Source organism: Lepus europaeus, chromosome 20 (assembly GCF_033115175.1).
Source record: "Lepus europaeus isolate LE1 chromosome 20, mLepTim1.pri, whole genome shotgun sequence".
In the NCBI taxonomy this organism is placed as follows: Eukaryota; Metazoa; Chordata; class Mammalia; order Lagomorpha; family Leporidae; genus Lepus; species Lepus europaeus.
Window position 1 is genome coordinate 22,002,258 of NC_084846.1, and position 12,380 is coordinate 22,014,637.

A 12,380-nucleotide genomic window follows, 5' to 3' on the forward strand; every position below is an offset into this window, starting at 1 on the left:
ATGTTGCTGCATTTTAAACTACTGTCTTCAGTGCCTCTTAAAAATCTATCTTCCCACTCATATATGTAATATAAAAATTTTCATGATGAGTCTTCTGTTAGAAAAGGAATAAAAGCTTTGGCTGCCTTCTTATTAAAGAAAAAAAGTTTTGCAGAACAAAATGATGCTAGTAGAATGAGCTACTGCGTACTTCCTTCCTGCCGTCTGTCACAATTCAAAACAACAATTAGACCATTTGAGTAGATATTGAAAAAGAAAGCTGCAGGTAAACAGAAAGCTGGGTTAGCTAATAAGTATGTAACGGTTATTTTAGTAGCGAGAGAGAGAGAGAAAGAGAGAGAGAGAGACTCTAAATGCTGTTTGTCTCTCCAGACGTCCACAGCAGCCTGGGCTGGGCTGGTGTGAAAATTAGCAACTAGGAACTCAATCCACTTCTTCCACATGAATGGAAGGATGCCAATTACTTGAGCCAACACTGCTGCTTCCCAGGGTCTTTTTTTTTTTTTTTTTTGGACAGGCAGAGTGGACAGTGAAAGAGAGAGACAGAGAGAAAGGTCTTCCTTTGCCGTTGGTTCACCCCCCGGCGCACCGCGCTGATCCAAAGCCAGGAGCTTCTCCGGGTCTCCCATGCAGGTGCAGGGCCCAAACAATTGGGCCATCCTCCACTGCACTCCCAGGCCACAGCAAAGAGCTGGACTGGAAGAGGAGCAACCGGGTCAGAATCCAGCACCCCGACCAGGACTAGAACCTGGTGTGTCTGCGCTGAAGGCAGAGGATTAGCCTATTGAGTCGCGGCGCTGGCTCCCAGGGTCATTAACAGATAGCTAAATTCAAGAATCAGAGCGAAGATTCAAAGCCAGTGACTCCAATGTATTGGAGTGTAGGAGTCTCACTTGGCTTCTTGACTACTAGGCTAAAGACTTGCTCTCCAAGGGGTAATTTTTGAAAATAACTTTTATGCTCAATTAGAAAATATTGAAGGCCGGCACCGCGGCTCACTTGGCTAATCCTCCGCCTGCAGCGCCGGCACCCCAGGTTCTAGTCCCAGTTGCTCCTCTTCCAGTCCAGCTCTCTGCTGTGGCCCGAGAGCGCAGTGGAGGATGGCCTAGGTCCTTGGGCCCTGCGCCCACATGGGAGACTGGGAGGAAGCACCTGGCTGCTGGCTTCGGATCGGTGCAGCGCGCTGGCCGCAACGTGCCGGCCGTAGGGGCCATTTGGGTGGTTAACCAACGGAAAAAGGAAGACCTTTCTCTGTCTCTCTCTCTCTCACTGTCTAACTCTGCCTGTCAAAAACAAACCAAAAAAACTATTGTGATAACTTGGAATGCATAAGAAAGCAGGAAAAGGAAGGTTACAAATCAGATATGCTAATTACATTTTAGTAAAGCAGAAAGCAAAAACTATCAATGAACTTAAAAGTTCATAGAAACTATAACTAAATTTTTTGAAAGATTTATTTAGGAGCCAGCATTGTGACACTGGGTTAATTCACTGCCTGCAATGCCAGCATCCCATCTGGGTGCTAGTTTGTGTCCTGGCTACACCATTTCTGATCCAGCTCTCTGCTACTGTGCCTAGGAAAGCAGCAGAAGATGGGCCAAGTGTTTGGGTCCCTGCCAGCAACATGAGAGACCTGGATGGAGTTCTAGGCTCCTGGCTTTGGCCTGGCTTGGCCCTGGCTATTTGTGACCATTTGGGGAGTGAACTATCAGATGGAAGATATTTCTCTTCTTTTTATGTAACTCTATCTTGAAAGGCAAAGTGACAGAGACAAAATCACACACACAATATAGAGACAAACATGGGGAATGGCACCGTGGTGCAGTAGGTTAATCCTCTGCCTGCGGTGCTGGCATCCCATATGGATGCCGATTCTAGTCCTGGCTGCTCCTCTTCCAGTCCAGCTCTCTGCTGTGGCTTGGGAAAGCAGTAGAAGATGGCCCAAGTGCTTGGGCCCCTTCACCCGCATGGGAGACAAGGAAGAAGCACCTGGCTTCTGGCTTCTGATCAGCACAGCTCCGGCTGTGCAGCCATTTGGGGAGTGAACCAACGGAAGGAAGACCTTTCTCTCTGTCTCTCCCTCTGACTGTCTGTAACTCTACCTCTCAAATAAATAAATAAATAAATAAAATCTTTAAACAAAATAGAGACAGACAGACTCACTTGGTGGGGGGAAGGAGATATATATATATATATATATATATACATACACACACACACACACACACTATATTTTCACTCCTAAATTCCCTAACAGCTTGGAGTTGGGCCAGGCAAAGCAAGGGGCAAGAACTCCATCCAGGTCTCCTAGGTGGGTGGCAGGGACCCAAGTATCTAGATCAACAAGTGATGCTTCCCAGGTCCATTTGTAGGAATCTGTACCAGAAATATAGAGTAGCCAGAACTTGAATCAAGAACTCCAAAGTGGGGTATAGGCATCCCCAGTGTAATCATGTGAATTTATTAAATTTAACAATGGTAAATTCTATGTATCTTGTTATCATTTTATCTTTTAAAAAAAAGTTAGTCTTTTTTAGGAGGGAGATGGAATCATTAGGGAGTCCTTTTTTTTTTCCTAATTTTGAAACAATTTCAGGCTTATGAAAGGTGCTAAAATAATACATACTGTGTACACTTCACTCAGCTTCCCCAACTGCTGTGGTTGCACTTGCAACTATACCTACTGCTACTATTGCTGCTCCTAATACTAAGAGCAAAAGTAGTCAGAGGATAATTATGTGTCAGGTACTGTAACACACAGAATACCTCACTGGATTCATACAATGCTCAAAAATGAGGACTGAACTCTTCATTTCTCAGGAAGTTAAAGTACCAAGAGACTAAGTAATGAGATCACAATTGGAGCCAATAAACAGCACAGCGGGAATGTGAATGCAAAGCTGTCTGATTTCAAAGCAGCACTATAGGATGTGAGCATTTAACTGTTCTCTGTCTTAACCTAGCATTTTATTCCAAGTATAGGCCTTTTAAACTACTTAAAAGATTTAAAATAATAAACATTTTACTCCAACGGCATAAATGCTTTTACAACACACCCTATTTAGTGCTTTCCCTAACAATGCTCCAAGTAAAAGAAACACTTCCTCCCATTTACAAACATTTTCTTCTCAAGATAATGAAAAGCTTGGAACCTGTCTTCTAGGCAAACTTTTCTTAATGTGGTATTTTCCAAGTTTTTTTTTTTCCCCATCTTGTCAAACTTTTGCTTGACAAGGCAGGAGTTCATATATACTAGATACTATTATCAACTGCACACAAGGAGCACTTAATCAAAGTTTCTAGTTTTAAACCACACATACAAATCTAAATTTTTGTTTTTATTTATTTTTTATTTTTTTGACAGGCAGAGTTAGACAGTGAGAGAGAGAGAGACAGAGAGAAAGGTCTTCCTTCCATTGGTTCACCCCACAAATGGCCACTATGGCCAGCACGCTGCGCCGATCAGAAGCCAGAAGCCAGGTGCTTCCTCCTGGTCTCCCATGCGGGTTCAGGGCCTAAGGACCTAGGCCATCCTCCACTGCACTCCCAGGCCACAGCAGAGAGCTGGACTGGAAGAGGAGCAACCAGGACAGGATCTAGTGCCCCAATCGGGACTAGAACCTGGGGTGCCGGCACCGCAGGCGGAGGATTAGCCAAGTGAGCCAAGGCGCCGGCCAATTTTTGTTTTTATTAAAAACAGAGTATGACAAAAGACGCAGAAAGAAATTCAAGGCAACAGCCATCCTACCTTGCGAGCAAAATCCCCTTTCCCTTTACTGTAGGCTTTGTTCTCAAGGAAATCACACACGCAGTGGGCCAGAGCTGGAGATGCTTTCATCATTTCAGGAGTTAACAGTAACTAACAAGGGAAAAAAAAAAAAGGGAAATCTTAAATTGGTAGGCTGCTGGACACTAACTGCTACTTATAATTTCATCTCATAAAAAGAATATACAGTGTTTTTCTATGAAAAAATTACAAAGCCATCAATAATTCTGTGTTTAAATTTGTAAGAATATTCAGCCCATCTGCTATTCGGACCTGCAGGACATCTGATGTGAAAGGTGCCTGTATGTATTTATTCTCTTTTCAAGTCCTAATATCACACACTAAGAAGATACACATTAGAAAACTACTTTTACTCACATCACAATTCTACATTAGCATTAAATTAAAAAGAATTTTATAAAAGTACATAAAATAATGCAAACGAAAGCTATCAAATGTTTTAAAAGAAGTCCCAGATGTAACACTGTGGTCACAGCTCCAAACCTGGCTCCCTGAGCAGGACAGGTCTGGACACATTCATGGCACCAGACTTGGGGAAAGCAGTCATTTTCTAAATTTCATAAACAACTGATATGGATTTTAATGGAACTGAAGATAACACTTAAAAAAGTCCAGTGCTGACAAAGGTGATACCAATGATACTGCATGTTCATTTTTAAGCCAGGAGAAGCCATAGGTGAGGAACAGCAGAAGTGTGTATTTGCTCTCCTTTCAGTAATAACATCATGGAATCACTCTATAAACAAAACCAATCACAGTTGTGTCTATTTGAGGAAGAGAAAATGAAGCCTTCCAGACAAAATATCGAGTATGTAACAACAGACTTGAGTTTCACTGAAATCTAAGTCAAGGTCAGAAAACCTTCTCTGTAAGGCACCAGACAGTAAGGCTGCCCTGTTTGCAAAAGCCTCCACAGGGGTAGTAAAGGCAAGGCTGGCTGTGCACCAGTAACAGCAGCACAGTGACAGCAGGCAGGTCGGCCAGTGTCCACAGACTGTGGTGTTCCGTGCTGAGCCCTCTCCACAGCACCAGGGACTAGATAAAGAACACTGCAAACCTGGGCTGATGCCTTGTGTAGTACACGAGAAAATGCTATCTAAACAAAAACAAAACCTTAATTAGTATAAAACCTATAAAGTGACATTTTATCTGGCTTCTAGGTAACTAAGCATTACACAAAGTAATCTCTTTGAGCCCTAACAGTTTATGCAGTAAGTACCTTCTAAGACATGTTTTGCTTCATGAGAGAACTCTATGAGGGGGGGCTCAGAAAGTTCATGGAAAATGGAATTAAGAATAGCTTAAAATGGAATTAATAATAGTTTATTTTGGCTCAAAGATAATTTTTGAAATCCATGGATAGTTTTTTTATGACACTTATTTTCAGTGAACTTTTTGATGTCTTGAATGTTACTCAATACAAACAGTCCCTCATGTCTATCCCTCTCTGGACTTAGTCTAATTTTAGAAGACTTAGAATCAGTCCAGGCCATGGAGGGTAGCTACACACACCTGTCTGGCAATAGAAATGCACTAGCTTCTGACACACCACGAAAAGCTACTGTTCACTGAATTGGAAACATTTAAGTTTAGTCTATTCTAAAATACCTAGGCTTCACAGTAATCTGGAACAGACACTGTTTCTTTGGGTGTTCATGTAGACATGAAGCAAAATCCCTAGCCCTTAGTGAATAGAAAACAAAATAAACAAAAATACAGAAATAATGTTTATAAATTATTAAACAGATCATACCATACTAGACATGCTTAAAAGTAGACAGCTTAAAAGTAGCTGCTATTTCACTGTTGTAGTAAAAACATACTTTAGTAAAGAAATCTGCCATATCCATGTGGCATATTAAATGAAAATCTATGGGTAATAAATACTGAGTTACCTGCAAATACGCATTTAGATCCTTTTTTCTCTTTTCTAAAAAATCTCTATCCATATTATTAAAAGTTTTTTTACCAGGAAGCTTCAATATGCTTGATAGATTTTCAAACTGTAAGACAAAATACATTCAAGTTTTTCACAGTTTTGAATGTAAAAACAATCTTCTGAGTTTCTCTACATATCAAAATAATCTTTTTTAAAAAGATTTATTTGAAAGGCAGAGTTACAGGGGGAGAGAGGGGGAGAGGGGGAGAGGGGAGAGGGAGAGAAGGAGAGGGAGAGAGGGAGAGAGGGGGAGAGGGGGAGAGGGGGAGAGGGGGAGAGGGGGAGAGGGAGAGAGGGAGAGAGGGGGAGAGGGGGAGAGGGGGAGAGGGGGAGAGGGGGAGAGGGGGAGAGGGGGAGAGGGGGAGAGGGAGAGAGGGAGAGAGGGAGAGAGGGAGAGAGGGAGAGAGGGAGAGCGATCCTCCAGCAGGTTCACTCCCCAAATGGTTGCAACAACCACGCTAGGCTACACTAGGCCAGACTAAAGCCAGGAGCCTGGAACTCCATCTGGGTCTACCACATGGGTGCAGTAGGCCAAGTACTTGAGTCATCTTCCACTGGTTTCCCAGGAGCACCAGTAAGGAGCTGGATCTGAAGCATGGCAGCTGGGACTCAAACTAGAGCTTAAATGGGATGACAGTGTCACAGGAGGCAGATTAACCCACTATACCACAACACCAGCCCCAGTGAAAATATTTTTAAAAGGTATATGAACAGTCAGAAGTTTACCAGAGAAGAATCTGTATAAACAAAAATAGTATTTAAATGTTTACAAAGTCAAATGCTACATATAAGAGTACTTCAAAAAGTTCTCGAAAAAACAGAATTAAGACAAGTTTATTTTGGGTACAAAAACGTTGAAATCTATGCACATGAGGAATCTTCAAGAAGTTCGTGGATAATGAATATTTTGAAAAAGCTATGCAATAATTTTTTTAAGATTTATTTATTTGAAAGTCAGAGTTAGGCAGAGAGAGAGAGAGGGAGGGAGGGGTCTTCCATCTGCTGTTTCACTCCCCAACTGGCCAGGTCTCCCATGCAGGTGCAGGGGCCCAAGGACTTGGACCATCTTCTGCTGCTTTCCCAGGCCACAGCAGAGAGCTGGATTGGAAATGGAGAAACTGGGACTCGAACCGGTGCCCATATGGAATGAGGGTACTACAGGCAGCAGCTCTGCCTACTATGCCACAATGCTGGCCCCACAATAATTTCAAAAGTGTTTTTCACCAAAATAAACATCTTTAAATTCCATTCTTCCAACAACTTTTTTTAGTACTCTCATATAGATCAAAGACATTTAATATACAAAGCTTTTATCTCTGTATATAAACATATCGGGTTTAGCTTTCTAACATATTACTAGAATATTTTATGAGCAGATTTGATATTTTCTACTGACTTCAGAATTTATTTATATCTAAGCACATAAATATTTTACTGTTACCTTAATAAGTACTTGATGTTTTCAATTAAATCACTAGTATTTTATCTACAGTTACACAGCTTTCACCCAATAAAACAGAAAAGCAAAGTATCTATTGGAATGTAAACTCCTCAAGGCAAGGGTTTGGCCTATGCTGCTCATTCCTAGCACTGAGAACAGTGCCAGGCACAGAGGAAAAGCATGGTAAATATTGTTGCAAAAATGAATGGGCAGTTCAAGCTGTCTCTAAAATTTTATGATATTTAACATCATTAATTATTTTCTATTAATTTTGTATATTCTCCCAAAGATACCAAATTAGACTATTAAAATCTTTAAAGAAAATAAATGACAGTTCATACACTTAGACTGGAAAAAACTTCAAACACAAATTCAAATAAGCATACTAAAGCTTGTTTTAAAATCAGTTTTTTAAGAGAGATCTACGGGGTAACAACACTTGTGTCAACAGGTTGCATTGTCATCTACTGGTAAATTACAAGTCACTGTATTTTCTTCCACTATTTTACAGGACAATTTGACTTTCAGAAATACAGATGAGGCAGCAGGAAAAGGCAAACAAGTCTGTCTTACTTGCAGATGCTAAACTAACAGAGTACCTAAAATGTAATGTGCTGGAGTGAAATGGACATTTTGAGATTCAATGATAGGTATAGACAGCCTTTGTCTCTTCTGTTGAGGAACAGTGGTTTTTTCTTTTCTTCATACTATTTGTTGAACTCTCTTACTTTTCCTTAGGGTTAACCTTATGATCATTAAATAAATTTAAAGTAGATCTTGGTAAAATTAAGAGTGAGAATGGGAGTGGGAGGAGGAAGAAAGGTAGGAGCATGGGCAGGAGGGAGGTTAGGGTGGGAAGTGTCACTATGTTCTTGAATCTGTATATATGAAATACATGAAACTTGTATAACTTAAATAATCACAAAAAAAACAAAGTTTCACTGACAAGCTTTGTTTTGTTTCTGAAGCCCTATGAGCAATCTCAACACTTCAGTAATCACACTTATTGTGATTTTATAAGAAACACCAAGTCAGAACATTCCCACTTATTTGCACTGAGCCATCTGAAAAAGAAACTGTGCTGTATAACCTTCATTTAATTTTTGGTATAGTACTGAAAACGAGACTTTCTTTTATTTTTAGTAAAAAGTAAAAGATTTATTTGATCTGAAGAGAAACCAGAGTATTGAAAACGAGACTTTCTACATGGACTGTCCTGTTAGCAGTTTTCCTTGAAAGTAAGCTCTTCATTTATAAGTCTTTAATAGGTGAGCATAATATTTACAGTCCTCTAGAACATTTAAATTAGGCAATGATTATTTCTTTTTCTTTATGTTTATTTGACAGGTAGAGTTACAGACAGTGAGAGACAGAGACAGAGAGAAAGGTCTTCCTTCTGTTGGTTCACTCCCCAAATGGCCGCTACAGCTGGTGCTGCGCCAATCTGAAGCCAGGAGCTAGGTGCTTCTTCCTGGTCTCCCATGTGGGTGCAGGGGCCCAAGCTCTTGGACCATCCTCCACTGCCTTCCCGGGCCACAGCAGAGAGCTGGACTGAGGTCAGCACTGCGGCTCAACAGGCTAATCCTCAGCCTGTGGTGCCAGCACACCAGGTTCTAGTCTTGGTCTGGGTGCCAGATTCTGTCCTGGTTGCCCCTCTTCCAGTCCAGCTCTCTGCTGTGGCCAGGGAGTGCAGTGGAGGATGGCCCAAGTCCTGGCTCCTGGCTTCGGATCAGCGCAGTGCCCAGGCTGCAGTAGCCATTGGAGGGTGAACCAACGGTAAAGGAAGACCTTTCTCTCTGTCTCTCTCTCTCTCTCACTGTCCACTCTGCCTGTAAAAAAAAAAGAGAGAGAGAGAGAGAGCGAGCGAGCGAGCTGGACTGGAAGAGGAGCAGCCGGGACTGGAACCCGGCACCCATATGGGATGCCGGCGCTGCAGGCAGAGAATTAACCAAGTGAGCCACGGTGCCAGCTCATGATTATTCCTAAGAGTAGAAAGAAAATTAGAACTATTTACAAAAAGAAAATTGCAAATTAAACTAAATTCCTATTAGTTTGCAAGGAAATAAGACTTATTTGCAAGTTTAATCACAGGAATAAAGATGTGTTTACATGGGGACTGGCGCTGTGGCACAGTGGGTTCAAGCCCAGGCCTACGGTGCTGGCATCCCATATGGGTGCCAGTCCTGGCTGCTCTACTTCTGATCCAGCTCCCTGCTAATGTTCCTTGGAAAGCAGCGGAGAATGGCCCAAGGTGTGGGAGACCCGGAAGAAGCTCCTGGCTCCTGGCTTGGGGAGTGAACCAGAGGATGGAAGACCTCTCTCTCTCAGTCTCTACCTCTTTCTGTAACTTTCAAACAAATCATTTATTTATTTATTTATTTGACAGATAGAGTTAGACACTGAGAGAGAGACAGAAATAAAGGTCTTCCTTCCATTGGTTCACCCACCAAATGGCTGCCACTGCCGGCGCTGTGCCAATCCGAAGCCAGGAGCCAGGTGCTTCCTCCTGGTCTGCTATGCGGGTGCAAAGGCTCAAGCACTTGGGCCATCCTCCACTGCCCTCCTGGGCCAAGCAGAGAGCTGGACTGGAAGAGGAGCAACCGGAACTAGAAACCGGCACCCATATGGGATGTCGGCACTGCAGGCAGAGGATTAACCAAGTGAGCCACGGCGCCGGCCCCTTAAACAAATAAATCTTTAAAAAAAAAAAAAAAATTGTACTCATATGAACCACATGCTTTTAAAACAATATCAAACAGGCAATATCTGAAAAGGAAAAGCAATTTCAATGTAGGAAAAGAAATTCTTTCACTTTGGCAAACAAATCAAGCCAAACATGAAGATACATTCAACACAAAAAAAGAAGTTTCCAGCAGGCGCCGTGGCTCAACAGGCTAATCCTCCGCCTTGCGGCGCCGGCACACCAGGTTCTAGTCCCGGTTGGGGCGCCGGATTCTATCCCGGTTGCCCCTCTTCCAGGCCAGCTCTCTGCTATGGCCCGGGAAGGCAGTGGAGGATGGCCCAAGTGCTTGGGCCCTGCACCCGCATGGGAGACCAGGAGAAGCACCTGGCTCCTGGCTTCGGATCAGCGCGATGCGCCAGCCGCAGCGGCCATTGGAGGGTGAACCAACGGCAAAGGAAGACCTTTCTCTCTGTCTCTCTCTCTCACTATCCACTTTGCCTGTCAAAAAAAAAAAAAAACAGAAGTTTCCAAAATTATTAATTTCCTTACAAATATAATTCAAATCTTTTATATATGGGCTTCAGAAGTCAATACTAACCATCTCTTTAATTACTTTTATGCTAATAGTTAATTCATCCCACAAAATATCTTAATGAGATTAATGGCAATCATTTTTTTTTTACTACTTTGAAAGATAAAGACTTTCTGATTTATATAGAGTACAATGTCAATTAATCAAGGTTTCGCCTTTAATTATTTTTATTGGCTTGATACCAGTTATGTATCTAAAATCCTTGAATGAATCCGGCTTTTAAGAATTAAATGAATTTCATGTATTATCTAATTCAATTGACCTGGTAACATTTTACTTTTTTCTTAGCTAAGGAAGAAAGAAAATATTTAATAAAAAAGTGCAAACATCCTTATATTTCTTTATATAAGATATAGTTAATATTATTTATTATAATACTATTAACAGTATTTTATTAGTATCTTACAGTTCAAAATAGTTAAAGCAACAGATCAAAGACATAATTGTTACATTGCTGGATGAGGCTGCTATTCATAATAAACTACATCTGAAGCTGGCTCAGCATGTTAGCCGCCACTTGAGGCACCTGCATCCCTTATCAGAATACATATTTTAAGTCCCAGCAATGCATCTAATTCTAGCTTCCTGCTAACGCACACCCTGAGAACAAACAGGTAATGGCTCAAAGTACAAAGCTCTCTGTCAGCCATATGTCAGACTCCTGGAATACAGGCTTTGGCCTGGCCCACCTCTGCCTGTTGCAGGCATCTGAGGAGTGAACCAATGGATAAAGATCTCTATCTGTCTTCTCTCTCTGTGTCTCTCTCTGAACCTCTGCCTTTCAAATAAATTAAAAACAAGTAATTAAGAAATAAAATGATAGTATCCTATGAAGAGTCCCATCCTTACTTCAAACCAAACCCAAATACCTAGGCAAAACACAATGAACACAATTTTCAAAATTATAAATACATATTCATTTTAATTTTCCAAGGTATATCACTGACATTTTGTCACTAGTTCACAGCAGTTAAGACTGGCTAAAGATTTTAAAAGTTGATTAAATGCTCAAAATCGTTCCAACATTTATACAAAAAAAACAAACATCTTTTTCATTAGCTTTGGTCAGTATCTGAGCATCTTTAGAACAATTTAGAAAGCACACGAGCTTTAAAACCCTCATTACCTGCTCCGTGATCCTCATGTGGAAGTCGTGGAAGTCACTGTACCGTCGGTACGTTTTCCACATCTCCTCACTGTTGAGACTGCGGCGATGCACAGTGATGGCATACAAGGCATAGGTCTTGCCGTGATCATTACAAACGCCTGCCACGGCATATGGGTCACAGTCAGCATATACTGATCATTTAAAACAAAATGAAGAGAAACAAAAGACACAAAGAGGAGGAAGATGAAAACAAAAACAAAAAAGACAAAATGAAATGAAAAGGAATCTGAAATGACAGATTGAGACAAAAGGATGTCACCAAGGGATAAAACAGATTCCTTTCCTTTGTATTCACATCTTTAAGGAATCAAGTATGACAGCTTAATACAAATCAGAAGTTTGTGATGTCACCACTACCTGCAAAATGATGTCTATTTTGGATTACTCTTCCCCAAGAGCTTTTATCTGCTTCATTAGTGATGTGACTACAGCACCATCTCAGAGGGTGGCATTAAAGTGTCAAATTTAAATTTAATAGAGGAAAAATAACAGAAACAAAAATATTCTTTTGTACTAGCTTTCACTATTCTATTTCATCCAAAATTGCTTCAACTAGATAACAAAAGCAACAGGAAAAGATTTATCTTCTAACTCTTTGTTAACATTCAACAATTCATAATTTTAGCTTATTTGGGGTTTTTTTAAAAAGGCATTTTCCTACTAATTTGCCACATACAAACCAGGTCAGAAAGTCTTTTGAATCAAAACCTGTTCTTGCTTTGTACTACTAATCTTAAGAAAGGATTGTAGGGGCCAGCACTGTGGTGTAG

At 41.2% G+C, this 12,380-nt stretch overlaps 1 protein-coding gene across 8 annotated transcripts in view; it reads right to left on the minus strand.

Annotated features, from left to right (window-relative positions):
• Positions 1-12,380, minus strand: part of SNX13 (sorting nexin 13) — a 138,194-nt gene that overhangs the window by 18,428 nt on the left and 107,386 nt on the right. For 6 of the 8 annotated variants that reach the window (XM_062179542.1, XM_062179537.1, XM_062179541.1 and 3 more), the window contains 3 exons: positions 11,569-11,741; positions 5,683-5,790; positions 3,749-3,859 (listed from right to left, as the gene is read on the minus strand). In XM_062179542.1, the coding sequence (XP_062035526.1) occupies positions 3,749-3,859; positions 5,683-5,790; positions 11,569-11,741 (392 nt within the window). The remainder of the gene's footprint in view (positions 1-3,748; positions 3,860-5,682; positions 5,791-11,568; positions 11,742-12,380) is intronic. The other 2 variants (XM_062179540.1, XM_062179539.1) reach the window with 1 other exon arrangement.